General features: G+C 55.3%; 1 protein-coding gene across 2 annotated transcripts in view; it reads left to right on the forward strand.

The window, feature by feature from the left end:
* LOC308252026 (store-operated calcium entry regulator STIMATE) overlaps positions 1-17,106 on the forward strand; it is a 46,669-nt gene extending 29,563 nt beyond the window's left edge. Inside the window, exons 4-10 of one of the 2 annotated variants that reach the window (XM_080675891.1) lie at positions 2,445-2,566; positions 7,134-7,246; positions 8,159-8,236; positions 8,906-9,055; positions 10,246-10,356; positions 16,480-16,612; positions 16,795-16,908. In XM_080675891.1, the coding sequence (XP_080532017.1) occupies positions 2,445-2,566; positions 7,134-7,246; positions 8,159-8,236; positions 8,906-9,055; positions 10,246-10,356; positions 16,480-16,612; positions 16,795-16,901 (814 nt within the window). In that variant the 3' untranslated portion in view covers positions 16,902-16,908. Of the gene's footprint in view, positions 1-2,444; positions 2,567-7,133; positions 7,247-8,158; positions 8,237-8,905; positions 9,056-10,245; positions 10,357-15,133; positions 15,442-16,479; positions 16,613-16,794 lie in introns of those variants that run through there. The other variant, XM_080675890.1, reaches the window with a different exon arrangement.
* The last annotated feature ends 913 nt before the right edge of the window (positions 17,107-18,019 follow it).

Genomic DNA, 18,019 nt, shown 5'->3' on the forward strand with positions numbered 1-18,019 from the left:
CTGTTGACAGACCTTGAGTGCGTGACCTGCAGGAAAAGGATCCTAGATAGGCCTTGAGGTGATGAAAAGAGCATTTGACTGAGAGGCCAGACTGCAGGAGGGTGGCTTAACTTCCTTTGAGCCTCAGTTTCCTCCTCTGTCCTACCAGGATCAGAGCTTTCATCAGATGATGAGTATAGTGCCATTGAAACCATAGGGGCACTTACCAGTGAAGATATGAATAGCTCAGTTGGAGGATATTGTCGTTAAAACTTGGGAAAGACACGAAAGCTCCAGCAGTCATTGAGGAGTTGCTGGGTGGGAGACTAGAAGGCAGAGCAGGCATTGCTTGAGGAATGAGAGGTGCCTGCCCTCTGGTCTTCTCACCTCTCCAGGGCCCTGATCCCTCAGCAGAGTGTGTGCCCCCTGGTGTCAGAGGACTGTGCTCAGCAAAGCCTGGGCCTTGAGGAAGACCGAGTGCTGCCCTGGGGTTTACACCAGGCCCACCTTCACTTTGTCCTGTGACTTTTCACGGGCGGAGTAAGGGTTGGGCTAGACCTGGGGCATCTTGGGAGTCTGCAGACCTAGAAGGGGAGCCAGTTTCAGCTCAGGAAGAGGAGAAACAGAGGGATGAGCTGCTTCCTGTGGCTTTAGGGGTCCCCTGCGTTGGGGATGCTGCTTTGGGTGGGAGTTGAGCCTTTCTGACATCAGGGTTCAGTGCCTCTGAGGGGCTTTTGTCTATGCACACCTCTGTCTAGAGCTTACTTACTGTGTGGCAGGTACTGTCGCTATATAGTGACTCATTTGATCCTCGTAACAGCCCTGCAGTATCGATACTTTGATTATCCTCATTTACAGTTGGGGGACTGAGGCACAGAGTGATTTTATAGCTCACAGGAAAGAGTGAGGGAGCTAGGATTTGAACCCAGCCAGTCTGGCTCCTGGCCCCACACGACACTGACTGCCATGGCACCTCACCTGTGTTGGGTTCAGAGTATAGAGGTTTCTGTCTTTATCCAAAGGCCTCAAATAAATACTTTGTGAGGGAACGAGTGAACTAACACACATACAGGCACATCTCAGATACTGCAGGTTCGGTTCCAGGCCCCCGCAATAAAGTGAGTATCACAATAAAGCGAGGGGTAATCTTGCTGGTGGAGGGTGTTGCCTTCAGTTTGTAAAAAATGTATTCTCTGTGAAGCACAATAAATTGAGGTATGCCTGCAATGTGCAGTAGGTGTTCTCACTATTTTCAGGATGGGTCTCAGATGTGAGAACCACTTGAAGCCAATTAGATATGAACATCTAAGAGCAGCTTAGCCTGGGGCTGTGAATGTGGAGAAATTGTCTTGGAAGCAGTTGCTGTTTCTTCCATCTCTGGTCTGAGAGTGACCCCTTGTGATTTTTAAGAGGAAGGGCAGGCGGGAAACAATGCCGCCCCTCCCTCTGGTTTCCTGGCCAACTCCAGGGCCCTGACCAAACTGAGCAGAGTGGGCACACTCTGGTGTCAGAGGGCTATGCATGTCACCAAAGCCTGGGCCTTGGGGTGGGGGCTGCATCTGCATAAAATGCCTCAAGCCTCAGCAACTCGAAAACACCGCAGGTGGTCTGTGGCGTCCAGAGCTTCTCTGGGGGTTCTGAGCCATGTGGCATCTGAGAGGGTAGAGCTGACCCAGTCGGTGACTGCTTGTCTCCTGCGGTCTGTCTGCAGAGCTGGGGCCTGTGGCCAGTGCCCGGAGAGATCTTGGTGCAGGGCCCTCAGGAGAGGGCCAGAGGGCAAGGGGCCTTTCCTTGGTGAGGTCAGACAGGTGGAAACAGACATGACGAGAAAGTGGTCAAGGTGGGCCTGGTCTTCTGCCTCTCGCCTCCCCTCTCCATCATCTGGCCTTTTCCATGGGAAGTAAAGCTCGCTCCTTAGAAATCCTGACTTGCACTTGTCTCCATGGTGAGTGAGGCTGTGCGGCCCTCTCTTCTTTGATCTGAGAAACGCCCCCACTCCTCCCCCCCCCCCCCCACAGGGCCATTTCTGAGCTTCCTGGTGAGTGGCACTGACTGGGGGCCTTGGGTGGGCTGGACTGTCAGGGAGTGGACAGTCAGGGAGCAGGTCTTTTTATTAAGTTCTGTTTTCCTGTTGACTTCCTTGACTGTTTCCATTCTGTCTTATGTCGAGTCTTTGTTTTGGCAGAAGCACTTGCGGTCTTTCAAGTTTCTCTGTCTCCTCCACCCCTCCCTTGAGCTGTCCAGCCCCTGAAGAGTGGCCGCACACTGCACAGGGCACTTCCCCAGGGCTCCCAGAGGAGAGTACTGTGGCCTGCTCAGGCACATCGAAGGCTCTCTGCCCCCAGCCCCCGGAGCAAGGCCAGGCAGAGTGCTGGGCCGTCAGCCCTGATACTGGCCCTGGTCAGCACACAGGGCCGACTCCGGCTCTGGCTCCCTGACAGTGCCACTGTGCCCTCTCCTTACAGGTATCTCATCAACTTCCTCCTGGACGCCACCGTGGGCATGCTGCTCATCTACCTGGGGGTGCGTGCCGTCAGCGTCCTGGTGGAGTGGCAGCAGTGGGAGTCCCTGCGTTTTGGCGAATATGGTAACGTATCATGGACACTGGCGGGGGTATGGGGGGGATTCCTAGAGGGGCTCCTTGCCCTGTGTAGCCCTCCAGGCCAGTGGATTCAAAGAAGATTCAGGAGCTGGTGGCTGTCTCTTCCGTGGTGGAGGGACTTGTTCTGGGTCCCGAGTGCCATTTTCCCGCCAGTGTCAGAGTGCCCCGCGTTGGGGCATGTGGGTGCTTACTTCACTGCTTGGCTTCAGCCTTGTAGCAGGAGACACACTAAATGCAGAGAGGGGGACAGCGCTGGCCTCTTCCACCAGAGGGCACTGGCGGCCCACCTATAGAGCCATGAGGCCACCGCACTGGGCCAAGCTGCCACCTCCTTAGACATGGGGGTGGCTCTTTGTTTGGAGGTGCTCAGTAGGGAGCTGCCCCTCTTTCTGTTTGTTCTCTCCTTGGGCCACTTTATTATGGGGCTCAAAACTTCAGGACTGAAGGTCCATCCCCCTGGGCCCGTCACCTTGCTACTTCCTAACTGTGGGCTGGCCTCCCCACCGGCATCTGACATGTATAGTCACCAAGGACACCAGTTCCATCCTCACTCGCAGAGATGCGACTTAACACAGGTGACTTACGGATGCTGGCCCCGCTTTGAGCCCCTTGCATCTTGTCAGACCGCGTGGGACTCAGCTTGGGTAGGAGGCGGCCCGTGCTGGTCCTGAGCACAAATGCCGTTTACTCTGCACTCCCAGAAGAACGGCCTCCACAGGGCTGTGGGCGAGAGTGCCTTCTCCGGGCTCTGCCACAGCCTGGTGAGTCAGGACCCTGGTGACTCAGGGTCAGGAGACAGCAGCTCCCTCCACCTGGCTCTGCTGCCTGGAGGAAGGAGCTCCTGTTCTCGGTGGGAACAGCATATGTGGAACCTTCGCCGTGAAAGGTGCACACAGCTCAAGAGGGAGGGAATACAGGTGGAATTCTGGGTCCTCCTCTCCTTTCCTGGGCCCGAGGGCTGCTCACTCCTACATGACTCAACACTTACTAGAGACTGACATTTCAAAGGGGGAGCCGGTTCGTGGAGCAGGCTGTGATGAGTGCCTGGGGTATTTCTAGAAACCTTAGTAACTGTCTCCAGTGAGGGGAGGTGAGCTCAGGGGAGGGCTTTTCTTAGCCTCGTTACCTGATGCCTGGTGAGTCACTGACCTAAGATAGTGTCCAACACACACGTGTGCTCCTGTGGCTCCAGGAAAGGCTTCTGAGGAGCCCTGAGTCATGGACTTCTCAGCTTGGAGGATGGAAATGGACACAGCGCACATGGACCAAAGCAGCAGCATCCTCAGTCATAGGATAGGCACCCTGAGGGGTTGAGTGACACAGGAAGCTCCCCCTGCCAGTGCATGGAGGAGGGGAGGGAAGGGAGAGTGGCTCGCGCCTGCCACCCTGGGTTCCTAAGCCTCCCATCACCTCCAAGAACAGTGCTCATAACTACTGCCTTGCTGTTAAGATCCTTCTGGAAGGCAGCGCTCTCAACTTACCAGTGCCCAGGAAGTCCACCAGAGCCAGTCGCGAGCCACTCAGTGACCCGGGAGCGGAGATCGGGTCTGGTCCTGATACACCAGGCATTATGGTTCCACCTGTTCCAGTGTATTTTTTCTGCATCTCCAAGAGTAGATTGGAAGTAAGAAGGCAGTGAGTGTTTGAATCTATTTCCATGCCACCCTCCTCTCACCTGTTTGGCCCCTGCCCTTGGGCCACCACTGCTGCCTTTGGGAATCCGAGTCATCACACCAGGGTGTCTCCAGAGGAAGCACTTGATCACGGACCGTCTCGAATCCTTCCACCCCGGGTGCAGGAGGATAGTGTGTGTCCTCAGTCACCTGATTCCTATTTCTGCCAATTTCTTTTGTTTCTGTTGCTCTTATAACAGATTATCACAAAGTTAGTGGCTTAAAACAGCACAAACTTGTTATCTTATAGTTCTGTAATTCAGAAGTCAGACATGGGTCTCATGGATTGAAATCCTGGTGTCAGCAGAACTGGTTCTTTCTGGAGTCTCTAAGAGCAGAACCATTTCCTGGCCTTTCCCAGCCTCAGTCCTTGGCTGGGGGCCCCTTCCTTCTCCTTCAGAGCCAGCAACAACAGGTTGAGTTCCTCTCATATCCGATCACTCTGACCTTCTGCCACCTCCCTTTACTCTGAAGTGCCCTTAGCTGTCTTAGAGTCGGCAGACTAGCAATTCCATTTGTAGCCTTAATTCCCTTCCGCCACGTTACCTGGCATGTTCACAGGTTCTGGGGACTAACATGTGGCTGTCTCCGTGGGGCCATTATTCTACCTGCCACACCTGTCAACCAGCCGTCCGCTTGAGGCAGTCGTTCCATGTGGACCCCACAGCTCTCTTCTCAGTAAATGAAGAAGAGGGGCATGTTTTCTAGGTGCTTCCATGGTCCCTGGAAGAGAAGGTGCACTTGCTAACAAGAACATGGGGCTTGGGGAATGCTGCACAGCCCTGAGGGCTGACAGGATCCGGCGATATGTGGTGTCTGCAGTTTGGTGACTGGGCTGCTCTTCCCCATGCAGGAGCCCTGAAAACAAGGTCTGTGTCCCACGGGCACCAGTGGTTTGTGGCCTTGGCCGCCCGTCCTGCCCTAACGCTCCCTTCCAAGACCTCTCTAGATACAGATGTGGTCCCTCCTCTTGGCCCCTTTCCTGTAATTGATCCTGAGGAAATAATTCAACAAAGCAAAGCATCCCATGTACCTGAGGGTGTGCAGTGTGGTAAAAAGCATGACACAGCAAGAATGCCTGGCTTGTTTGTCCTTAAAGGATGAGACCACAGGGAACATAAGACTCTCAAATGGAACAGAAATCAGAAAAACCAGCACGTGGGCTCATGATGCGCAGGAGGAAATGATGTGAGAGTGGGGTTACACTTGATTTTTTCTTTTTTCTCCATGTTTTTTTCACTTTCTTATTAAAGCATCTAAGTGAAAAAGAGGCAGCTGCAGCTAAGTTGTGGCTTGAAACTCAGAGCAGCGTGAGGGGCGGGAGGCAGATGAGAAAACAGTCCCTCTTGTCAGTCACTTAAAACTGAAGAGCAAAGGGAGTAAACACTCTGAGCAAGTCGGTTTCTGAGATATTGAGTGAGTGTTGCCACTTGTTCTGTTGACTCTTAAACACCCTCGTCCCCACTCAGATATTTCCTACCAGTGCTTTCTGTCTGGCTGTCCCCAGTCTTACTTAACGGTTTTTAACAAATATTTTGACCTGTTGTTTTTGAGAACTTTTCTCCGTAAAGGTAGTCTACTGAACTACAAAACTCCCCTGAAGATCTAGCTGGGAGAGATTGTGCTTCTGAAATGATGGTTTGGCTCACACGTGTTGTCTCCCAGAAGAGGAGGTAGATAGGATGACCTCAGAAGAGGCAGTTATGTCTTCTGCGTGCTTTCTGCACGCTTCTCCCAGGGTTTTCCAGAAAAGGGAATGGCCTGGTGTGTCATTCCCTGCGCCTCCACTGGGTGCAGTGAGCAGGCTCGGCAGGCTGCAGGCCTCCCGCGCGGGTGCTGGCACAGGGATTGCCATGAAAACGATAGAATCAAATGAGAAGCTGGAGATTTCTCTCTGGGCCAGATTCTTTCCTCAGCCTGGATCGGGGCCTTTGCCTGCCCCGAAATGTTACTCTCCAGCCTCTCCTCTGGCCAGCAGGCTCCCCCACCCTTCCTCTCCCCTGGGTCTCCCACTGGGGAGGCGTGTGTTGCTCCTCAGAGGCCCATCCTGTGGGTCCTGCCTGTCACTGAGGAAGTAGATCTCTCCCTGAATGGGCTGGTCCTCCACCCTTCTAGTCCCTTTTGAAACATCTGGAGGCACATCTGGGCCTGAGTGTCCCCTATTGTGGACTGGTGGATTCCTTCACTTCCCAAGCAGAGTGACTGGTGGGACCTCAGGTGGCTCTTGGTCAGCCCCACGGCACAGCCCATCTCTCCTGACCTTGAGGACGTCCTCTTTCCCAGTCCAAGGTATTTTGGGTGCCCCATCCCAGATACAATCTGAATTCCTCCAGAGACACATTTCTGCTTTTAGGGCTGAAGCCGCAGGGGAGTAGGGAAAAGGGGTGGGAGATGAACAAGGAGATTGTTTGCTGCCTTCATAATTCAAAAATGTTGGCCGCTCATGGTGGCGGGGGGGAGGGGCGGGGGGATGCAGCACCACAGTGACTGGAAAAATCAACAGTGGGTAATAATAGCAATCTTGCTTAACACAGTTTCTGCTGCCAGCGGACGAAAAGAACCAGCTTCTGAGCTCCAGCAACAGGCACTTACTAACTTTAGTGTGTTTTAATTATGTCTTAGAATCTCTTGAAAGAAAAGACACTCTGGTATCTCCAAATTAGGAATTCTCTGGCTTTGTTTAAAACACCCATATTTGTCGGTCCGGGAAGAAGTGATTCTTGGTGCTTTTGGGGGTTTATTAAGTAGCTTTAGAGTCGGGGTTCCGGCATGGGGCAGGGCTGTGAGGGCTCCCGGGGCGCTGTGGGGAGTGGGGCGGGGCGTCACCAGCCTGGATCCCACTCTGAGCTGCCGTGACCAAGCACCCACTCTCCCTGCAGGAGACCCTCTGCAGTGCGGAGCCTGGGTCGGCCAGTGTGCACTGTACATCGTGATCATGATTTTTGAAAAAGCTGTCATCTTCATCATCATCCTAATACTTCAGTGGAAAAAGGTTTGCCTCTTGCCTCTTCATTAGCTCTCTGAGACACTAAGACAGTCAGTACTCCTTCCCCTTGCCACACCAGCCCTATTGGAAAATCAAATTTGTGGTTTGTCTTTTTGTTTTTAGCTCCATAAATAGACCCTTAATTTGGTCTGATGTGGCAGCTGCCGGCTACCTAACAAGAGCAGTAACAAGTCAGTTTTTTTACATAGCATCATCCACTTCAGTGACACAAACATCTGCTCCAGAGTAAGCCAATGGGATACATATGTAAATCTAGTGAAAATACAGTCCTGTCCAATAGTAGTCTTCAGTCCTTGCAACACTGAATGTCAGGCAGGTGTTCTTTACATCTGCAAATGCCTTCTTCACACATATCTCCTGGCCAAGGTTAACTGAGCCTTTGGGTGCCAGAGGCAGCAGCTGGTCACACATTGTTCCAGGGTCCCTTGTCCCTGCCCTCTGCCCTCTGGCCCCGGCCCAGTGTAGATACACCTTCACTGCCTACTTCCTCCATATGCCCATGTGAAACCAGCCAAAGAGCCTTTGGAAACAAATGGCTTTGCCATCCTTTGGCTTCATTTGTGGCTGAGTTTTATTTTTTAAGAAAGTAAATCAAGGCATTATAGAGCTATTGCCCAGGAAGTGGCTGGGGTGCAGGATTTTGGTTAGAGAGTGGTCTGGCACCTCAGTGGTGATATCTGTAGTGACCTCACTGCCCATGCCCACACCACAGGGAGCACTAACTGCTCCGATGGTCTCCAGGAGGGCCCTCATCAGCGTTCAAACCTGGGGACTGTGCAGCCCTGGGTGTGAGGTGCTGTGGTGAATGTCTAACCTAAGTCCTCTCCCAGGGCCCCTCCTTCCAAGCACTTTCTCTGTGGCCTCCCCCCACCTCATGGAGTCTGCTTCTCTTTGCAGGTGGCCCTGTTGAATCCCATTGAAAACCCAGACCTGAAGCTGGCCATCGTCATGCTGATCGTCCCCTTCTTCGTCAATGTCAGTGCCATGTTGCATGTTTTTACCCCAGTTTGCGCCCTGCCTTCTGGTGTCCCAACAGCCGGCAGCTCTCAGGTCCCACTGAGTGAGCATTTGTCATCTCCCCAGCCCTACCCGACCTGGAAATGGCTCGGTGGGATGGCTGCCTCGCCAGGCAGATCCCTGCCCCAGGGCCTCTGTGCAAGGAGGAGGGTCCTAGGGACTTCGTCCTCCCCTCCCTGCCCGGTGGCCTCCCGCCGAGGTTCCCACCCTGTGTGACAGCAACTTCTCGGTCAGCATCATTAGGTCAGCTATTCTCACCACAGAGTTTCAAGAGAAACTCACAAGCACACCGGCTAGCAGTAGATATGAGAAGAAATCATAAAGGAACCTGACAGATGTGACCGAGTGTGCTGGCCAGGCCCGAGGCAGGCTGCCTCATCAGTTACCACCTCAGTCACCCTGGGGGTAAAGAGGGCAGGGTTTTCTCTGATGAGAAAGCAGAGGAGATAGAGATTCAGAATCTCTCTTTAAGCTTCTGAGCGACAGCAGCGGGCTGGATAAGGTATTCCTTTCCCTGGTTCAGGTGCTGTAATCTGGAGTGGGTGGGAAGGATGGGGATGTGGGGCTGCCCTGCTTTGCTTTCACACATGGCTTATCCCGAGTAATCTGTACTTTTCCTCCCTACAGGCTTTGATGTTCTGGGTAGTGGACAATTTCCTCATGAGAAAGGGGAGGACGAAAGCTAAACTGGAAGAAAGGGGAGCCAACCAGGACTCGAGGAATGGGAGCAAGGTCCGCTACCGGAGGGCCGCATCCCACGAGGAGTCCGAGTCGGAGGTAGGGCTGAGCTCGTGCTACTGACCTGAGGGGTCTCACGTCAGCCAGGGCGGGGGGGGGAGACAGTTCCCATTCCGCCTGGACCCCTTCCTGCTGCCCCGTGAGCCCTCCCAGGGCAGGAAGGTGGAGCCCCTGCTCGGGGTGGCTTCCCCCCGGGTTCCTCACACCAGTGGAGAAAGACAGGAAAGGGAGGAACTGCCTTGTGCCAGGGAAGCTGTCAAGGACTCTCATGGGCCTGACCATGGGCCTTTAAGCATCAAGATGTTTGACTCCCTGACCACTAATAAATGAGGGAAGTGTTGGCTGAGCCAGCTGGAAACTTCTAAAATGTAGGGGTCCTGATCTCTTGTTTTCAAGTTTCCTAACTTAAAGATTTGGGCCCGAGGGAGACTCCTGGTCACCAACAGGAGCGCGAGGCCAGGCTGTGTGTCCCGGGCAGCTGGCGGCACCCACGTGCCACTTCTGTGCTGCCGGCGGGGCAGGCTGCCCCGTGAGAGCCCTTGTTCAGCTCCCACGGCGCTGCCCAGGCGCTGCAAGGGGCTTCAGAAATGGCCGAGAGCATGTCTCCCCCGAGAGGCCGCCATAGGGGTGAGGAGAAGGCGGTGCCTGGACAGCTCAGCATGACCACAAGGTCTGCTGGTGAGGCGTTAGCAGAACCCTGGGAGGACCCTGGGGCAGTCCGTGTCACTCCTGGGCTTCCTGAGGGAGTTCTGAAAGCGGACGAGATGGCAGGACGGGGAACCCTGGCAGCTGGCCTGGGCTGGTTGTGTTGTAGGAGCTCCGTGAACTTGAGGTGAGGGTCAGTGTTACAGGCAGCAGCTGCGCAGGAAGGAGCAGACATGGTCATGTAGCGTGGTCATGTGGGTGACAGCAGAGCAGCAGGTATTTGGAGGATAGGCCAGAATGACAGGGGAGGCAGAGGTCTGAGCTCGATGGGCGAGGGCTTCGTGATCCAGGCTGAGGCGCTCGGCGTGCTCATGTCGACTCAGCCATGGTTTCAGCAGCCCATGGAGGGGTGTGGGGTGGGCCAGCTTATCCCCCTCTGTAAAGGAGCCTCCCATCATGCTCTTCTAAAGAAATACAAGACTGAGGCCTCCTGGAGGGGCTGGCACCCCGTGCCGGGGTCCGGGGCAGGCAGAGGAAGAGGCACCGCTGGCCGTGACCAGGGCCATGCCTCTCCGCTGCCTCAGATCCTGATCTCGGCCGATGACGAGATGGAGGAGTCCGACGTGGAGGAGGACCTCCGCAGACTGACGCCCTTGAGGCCTGCAAAGAAAAAGAAGCACCGCTTTGGGCTGCCAGTATGACACATCCTGTGCGGGTCAGGACTCGGGCCGGCTGCTCTGCAGCCTCCTTCCTTCCCTCCTCTCTCCCTCCTCTTCTACCTCTGTCCTCGCGCTCTGCCCACTCCCAGCGACCGTGACTGGAGAGAGGGAGGAAGAGCCAGCGCCAAGCGGGTCGTGGCTGTTGGAGGTCCCCACTCAGTTGCACTACAAACACTGACCAAATATGCAAGCCCGGCGTTTTCTTCCTTTGTCGTCGTCCCGATGGTGTTGTGAGGGACCCGAAGCCCTGTCGGGTGTCTGGCTGGGTGGCCATGAGGAAAAAGCTCGCGAGCACACAGACTGGGTAGAGCCGCTCCCCAGGGCGGGGGGAGTGAAGACATAACAGGTTTGGGGCTAAAAGTCACTCATTGACGGAGTTGGAACCGCAGTGCTTTCTTACTCAAAATGGCTTTTATAACTCTTGATTTCTAAAGTCAGTTTTACGAGATGTCACAGTGTTCATGTTTTTTGAGTATGTGTTTATTTCCTATGGGACTAATGGGCAAAACATAGATTTTTAAGTCTTCCGTATGCTGTTGACTTTTATATTTTTAAGTTATATTTTCATACTGTTGTATTTAAAAAGTCTTTTTAACCCCCAAAGAAATGGGTTTGTTTGCCTTTCATGGGATGGTGGGAGGAAAAAGTCGAGGGTTTTTTATTTGCAATATTGTTAGGTAATCTATGATAAGATGGGGTAGCGAACACAGTAGGAACAGAGATGGGTCCTTATCTGAGGTCAGCAAACCCAGTGGTTCTGTAAAGGTCAGGCCCGAGCAGGAGGCAGCTGGCCCAAACGTGGGTCCAGTGCCCCTGAGCATGCCAGGCCCCGCGGCTCCTTGGCATTTCTGCTGGCAGGACAGAGGTCTTAGTTAAATTGGACCAAGAAAGGGGGCTAAGAGGTCTCAGTGTCCAGAGAAATTGAGGCTGCAAGGCTAGTGCTGTTAGTTCCTCACCTCTCCTCAGCACCTCCAAGTCTGCAGTTTAGAATGTCGCCTCAGCCTCTATGCCTCCCCTGGCGCAGCCTTCAGAACCAGCCTTTGGACCCGGCCAGGTCAGGCTGCCCCGGCCTGTTATTGCATCCATTTATTTTGCACAAGAGTCTGGAGAACACCTGCCTGACCAAATGGTCCTGTTTTTCGCATTCTCCAGGGCAGGGGGGTGGCTGCATCCACAGCCAGGACAAGGTGCTTCTAACTGTGTCCCCGCCCTAGGGAGCGGCCCCCACTCAGCCTGGGCAGAGGCCCCGGTGGCTTTGGGAGAAGGCCGACTGGCAGTGGATTGGGCTGACGGGGCACTTGCCCTGCTGTGGATGCAGCGAGGTGGAGCGGCCCAGTGTCGTGTCAAGCCCGAGGCAGCCATGGATGTTTAGGAACAATACCCGCTGCTGAGATGTGAGCTGAAAGTGAGGCAGGTGCAGGGAGGCCACACTGCCCAGAACCTTCTCTCTAGACCTACACAAAATGTCTTCACTTAGGAAGATTGGGTCTGAATTGTCACATGTGAGGCAAGCTGTTAAAACAGGCATCCCGGGCCTGTCCTCTGTCTCGCACCCATCTTCCCTAGGAGTCCCCAGGCCAGAGGGCTGAGGGGGCCTGGACCTGTGACTGCAGCAGGAGAGAAGAGGCGAGGCGAGGCAGGGCCTTGTGTGAGATTGGAGTGGGTCTCCTTCCTCACACAGCTTCCGCTCTCCTGTTGCGTCTGTCGCCCCCTCCGATGCCCTCGCTGTGTCGGTGGGTGTCTCCCCACTAGAACTGGCATTTGGGAAGACCAGGACTGGTGTTCCTGCTAGACAGCAGTCCCTCGTGGCATCGCTTCCTCTCCTTACTTTTCACTCCTATTTTATTTTTATTTGAACAACCTGTGTCCACAGCTGTTTTTTGTACCTTCTGAGCTCAGAATCAACTTCATTTTCAGTCTCAAGCTCCTAATGTGTCCAAACTGGAGATGGGGTAGAAGAACCATAGTCCGTGGAAGATGGAAACTGGGTCATATAGACTCAGGTTATCTGTCATCTCCAGGCTCGTCCCAGCGCCCACTGGGTAGTGGGCTTGCGGGGGACAGAGGCTGTGAGCACATGGTGGTTTCTCCCTGTATCCTGATCTTCAGTAAGGGCTTTGGTCTTGGAGCTGCAGCTGCGTAGCTGGCTAACTAGGGGATGGTGTCTGACTGCAGAGGGCCTTGCACTGTGTGGGCCTGGACAGCGTGGCCTCATGCACACACATGCACACGCACATGCACACATCATTTCTCTGGGAGTGCGTCCTGCGTCACGGGGGCTTTCTGTGGAGCTGCCCGGGAAGAGCGGACGTAGAGGGTCTTTCGGGACTTCCTCCCGAGCTGTCCTCCCTCCCTGGGCACATTTCCTCACCACCTGCTCCAAGGTGCCTTATGAGGTGCAGCTCTTCAGCCACATACCAAACATCACTGTTGAGAAACCATAGGACACCGACTGGATATTGTCCACCGTCCATCTCATTTGTCAAAATCTGGACCTTGGTCAAGACAACCATGATGGGGACTTGTAAGTCAGGGTCTTGACAAGTTTCTTGTAACAAATGGAAAATGGAAATCACCTGATGCGGCGGAATTGCCATATCCGAATGGGAGGGAGAGATTATCGTGGCCCTTCTTCCCTTTTGCTGCCCGTGGGTGTGGGGATGTAAGGAGGGGTGCTGGTGAGGTCCAGGAAGCCGTGGCTGCAGACCTGCGAGGCAAAGGTCTGTGGTCCATCGGCTCGCCCTCGGGCACACTGGTGGCCGCCTGCCTCACGCTTTAACTTGCGCCCCTTCCTGGCAACAGGGAGTCCTGGGTTAAGGTTGGCCTATCACACCTCTACATGGAAAATATATAACGGCTCAAATCCAAGTTGTGTCTTCCCCTTGGCAGTGTAGGCCATGGCTGCTGCCCAGAGTCCCCTCTGAAGGGGCCCCACTCTGCCCTCCACACTGCAGTTCACTGGCCTTCTTGCATTCGGGCCAGCATAGGTGGCACTGGGAACGCCCCACCAGCCAGGGCAGCCACTTTGTAGGGTGTAGGGCAGCTTTCAGGAGCTTCACACACTTGCAACTAGGAGGGGAGAGCACTCTGTTTTACCCTGTGCGATGTTGGTGGCCTGAAGGGCTTTGTTCTCAGCGAGGGAACCTCTGGTCCAACTGTCGTCGGCACCTTGAGCTCCTGGGCGGTAGGTTGGTTTAACTTGGTTTCTCTTTTCATGAAGTTTATTAGAAGCCAGACCTATGTGAGCAAACCATGGCCTACTACTACTGTCTGCCTAATGGGGTGTTTACTCGGTGGTGTTACGATTCACAAAAACACATTTTTTAAATGAAAGGGAAGACGATGTACTTACATTGTAAAATGGTTTACAATAAAATTTGATGTCTTATTACATTTTTTTTTTAAAGAAACCATCACTTTTGTGGCTGTTGGTGTATGTTCTCTTGAGTTGAAACAGCTTAGTGGGGTCAAGAAAATTTCCCCAGTGGGTTGGAAGGTTCTCCCCAAGAAACAGTGAGAGCAGACCTTACATCACCTCGGAGCAGATGTGGGAACCAAAATCTGCTGAGAAGAAAACCCCAATATACTCTCGCCATTTCCACTTCCCTGCTAATGTGAGTAAAAGCTTCCCTGGGGAGCAAGTGGTGCTGGGAGATGGGGTGTGAAGAGTGAGCATCCCACAGTCTTGTCCCTGAGGCCACGGGCCTAGAAGGCAGGTGTCTCCCTGGGCAGAGCCAGCTGGCGGGGGGGTGGGGGTGGGGGGGCAGTGATGAAGCACTCATCCGGGGAGGTGGGCCCTCACAGGCCGGGTCTTCCCTCGCTGCCTCTTGGCCTCTGTTAGGAGCCTGGGTCTATGCCCATAGCTGTCCAAAGGCATTCCTCATGTCAGCACTCGTCTCAGATGGAGCCTGGCAGTCTTCGCCTTGGCCTCCACGGTCAGGACCAGGCAGGAGGGGATTTGGGTGGGGTTTGAGGGATGACCAAATATCAGCCTGGTTGGGTCCCGTCTGCTTGGAGTCTTCGAGTATAAATAACCTCACAATACTGCCCACCCCCACCCCAGCCTTAGAGTCCTGCTGGGTATTCCCTCGGGGACGGGTATCAGGAACTAGCAGCAGAGAACTAAGTGGCCCTCCCGTGAGCCCTTGGCCTGCCCCTCCCTCCACAGTCAATGCCTGCAATGGGCTTCACTGTCCCCAACCTCTTCGGCAGCCTGAGTGCCTCAGGCCAGGGGCCCTTCGGTGACCTTGTCTCGGAGGCTCAGTGCCGTTCCTGCCATCAGCTCACCCTCAGCCACAAGGTAGTTTCCTCCTGGTCCTTTACGCTCTTCATCCATTTGCTGAACGTGCTCTGGGAGCCAGACAAAGGATGGGGCAACAGCAGAGCCACAGATGGAGAGTTCCCCAGGCTTCCTGTGGCCGCAGTCTCCACCCGTGAACCAGGGGTGCCCTGTGCTCCCCCGTGAGGGCCCAGGGAGCTCGCAGTGAGCAGAGCTCGGAGAGGCAGACGGGAGGCCCGCCCTGTTGCTATGCAGGGGTGGAGGGGTCTCTCCTCTGGAATCCAGGAAGGGGTAGAAGAGAAAGAAAAACAAGCTCAAAGCGGTCAGCCTGGCTCCGGACCTTCCCTTCCTCGGGAACACCCCCACACTGGGATGGGCTGTCACAGATGGACAGACCCTACTGCCACACACACATTCCAGCTTCTACATTTATAAACACAAGTCGCTGCCAGTCCCGTCCCAGCACCTCCCGCGTGGAAGTGGAGCAGCTGTCTCTGAGGGTGCAGGCTCCCCAGCTGTCTGTCACCAGGGCTGCAGCCCCCTGGGCAGAAGTGCCCAGCCATCCCCTATCATCTCCGAGAATAAACTCTGAAGCCAGTGGCTGTGTGGACCTGAATCATCGGGGTCGGGGAGCCGGTCGGAGCAGGGGGAGTGACTTCCCAGGACAGGCAAGTGGACTATATAAGCTCCAGAGGGCTGGGCACCCAGATCTCTCCCACCAGCTACTGCTGCCAGAGAGGAGCCTTCGGAGCAGCTCTCACTCAGCACCCACCATGTCCCAGGTAGGAGAGCCCAGCACAGGCGTGTTGGTGCAGTGGGGAGTGGGGGTGGGGGTGGACAAGCTGGACACCGTCATCTCTGGCAGCTGTGTCTTGAGCAGAGCTCCAGGCATAAACATAGGAGCTCTGCAGCCCCTGGTAGGTGGGGGCTGGGGAGGAGAGTCCCCGCCCACCTTATCTGAGGGACCCTGTTCAGCTTGTTTTTATGGCAGTCCATGGCTTGTTAGGGGGCGGGGTAGGGAAAATGTGTGTACTTCTAGATCTTGTGTGTACTTCTAGATCTTGTGCGGAAGCTGCTTGTGTGACTGGCAGTTTGTGCACGTTTATAGCTGTGTGTGTGTGTGTGTGTACACGTGTGTTTGTACACATGTGAGGCTGGATCTGTTGATATACCCTGGGCCGGGTGTCTCCAGCAGGATGTGTAGGGTATACTGTGTGGCCCAGGAGCCCAGCCCAGGCTCAGGGACCAGGGCGTCTGCGCCTGACCCTAGGGCTTAGGAAGGAGGAAGGCCTCAGACTCTCTGACACTGGGGTTGAGGGAGGGTAGAAACTGAGGCTGGGTGTAACCAGCTCTGGAGGGACAGACAGACCAGTCTGTTCCATGGCTAGATGCTGACGGGAATGTGACTTCATGGTCATCTGATTCCTCTACCGCATTCCCACCCCAGAGCCCGCAAGGTAAATCCTGGCAATTTGGGAGGAGAGGGGCAAACCTAAGGGACCCCCTGCTACCACCCGGGGAGCAGGTCTTGGTTTCACCGAAAGCCTGTAATTCAGCCTCAAAGAGAGCGCCTTTCCCCGTTGCCCACTGTGCCCAAGGTCGAGCTTGGCCAGCCAGGCAGACAGTGTGAGGCCACAGCTCCCAGTCTGTGGGAAAGGACAGAGAGACTCGGGGTTGGGGGGTCAGGGGGTGATGCATCATCTGGAAGGCTTCCTGGATGAATGGGGCCTTGGACTGGCTAGAATTCAGTGAGCAGGGAGAGGTGGGAACGGGTCTCGGCCTGAAGGCCTGGGTTCTAAGGAGGCTCTGGTCTCTGCAAGGCTGGCCCTGAGGGAGCTCCCATCAAGAAGAAGCGCCCCCCTGTGAAGGAGGAGGACCTGAAGGGGGCCCGAGGGAACCTGACCAAGAACCAGGCGATCAAGTCCAAGACCTACCAGGTCATGCAGGAGTGTGGTGAGTGTTCTCAGGGGGATGGGGGGGGAGGGGATACAGATGTGTGTCAGTAGGAGGAAGTGGGATGGGGGGATCCTATGGGTCTTCTCTTAAGAGTCCAGAGCTCAGGGGCTCCCCACAAAGAGGCTTTCCCTCGCCAGGAGGCTGGGCTGGGCCTCTGAACCTCCCCATCCTGCCCGCAGAGCAAGCCGGCGTTGCTGCACCATCTGTGTTCAGCCGCACCCGGACCGGCACTGAGACCGTCTTTGATAAGCCGAAAGCTGGGCCTGCCAAGAGTGTCTTTGGCTGAGAAGTACACGCCACGCCACGTCCCTGGGTACTGCAAACACCTAGACACAGGAGTCTTTGCCAAGAACTCTTTCATGCCAGCACTCCCCTGCTCACCTGTTGCCTCTGGGACTGCCGCCCCTCTCCCCTCGTCCTGGCCCCTCAGCCCAGGCACTCTGCACCAGGCCCTGGGAAACACCAATAAAGAGGATGCCCAAGCAGCCCCGACATTTGGAGAGTGTTGTTTGGAACTGGCATGGCCCCTTTGTGCAGGGTGGGGCATGTTCTGTACCTTTCCATGTCTTTGGGAGGGACCTAGATGAACCTGAGGTGCTATTGCCACTGCTCCATCCTAGAAAGAGCCTTGGGTGTGGAGATCTGGTGCTGATCTGTGTGACCTCAGACCACCTCTCCTCTTCTGAGACTCAGTTTCCCCTTGTATTTGACAGGAGAGTTGAGCTGAGGCCCATTGCACCAACCAGGCCACATGTACAGAGTGAAGTAGGTGGGGCCTGGGCTCCCCCTCCCCCTGCCTTCCACAGAAGCCAGTGAGATGCTTCTAAGGACCCCAAGGCTCTGCAAGAGCCAGGGACCTTGCAGGCCCCGCCCCCCTGCACCCTTGTTCTGCCTCCTCACCATCTCGCATCCCTCAAAGACAAAGCCACGTCAAGGCTCCTGTGGCCAGTGGCAGTCTGCTTCCTGAGCTACTCCCCGATCTCCCAACTCCAGCTGAGCCTCCCCTTGCCACGCCCACAGCTCTGCCTGTGCCGTGGGAATCCTGGGTTCTGGGCTTGTGTGAGATCCTTTCCTCTTCAGGCCGCAGTGTCCCCTGTGTGCATGGAGCTCTCAGATTCAGGGAGTACAGAGGCTCGTCCAGCTGTGACAGCAAGACCACGCACCGTCCAGGGCTGGACTGGCAGGGCCTGGGCTCCCATGCTTGGCTCAGGGCTGTGCCCGTGGGGAAGCCCTGCCTGTCCCCTGGGCAGGTGGAGCTGGCTGCTCTGAGCCTTTCCCACGTCCCGGCCCAGCCTGGCCTCTTTATATAGCTGTTTCCAGGCTGGGCCTGTGCTCTCTGCGCTGAGGGAGCAGACCTTCTGTGGGGACAGGGCCTGGGCCAGCTCACTGGGCTCCTTGGGGAGG

This window comes from Plecotus auritus (assembly GCF_963455305.1).
Source record: "Plecotus auritus genome assembly, chromosome: 6".
NCBI lineage: Eukaryota > Metazoa > Chordata > Mammalia > Chiroptera > Vespertilionidae > Plecotus > Plecotus auritus.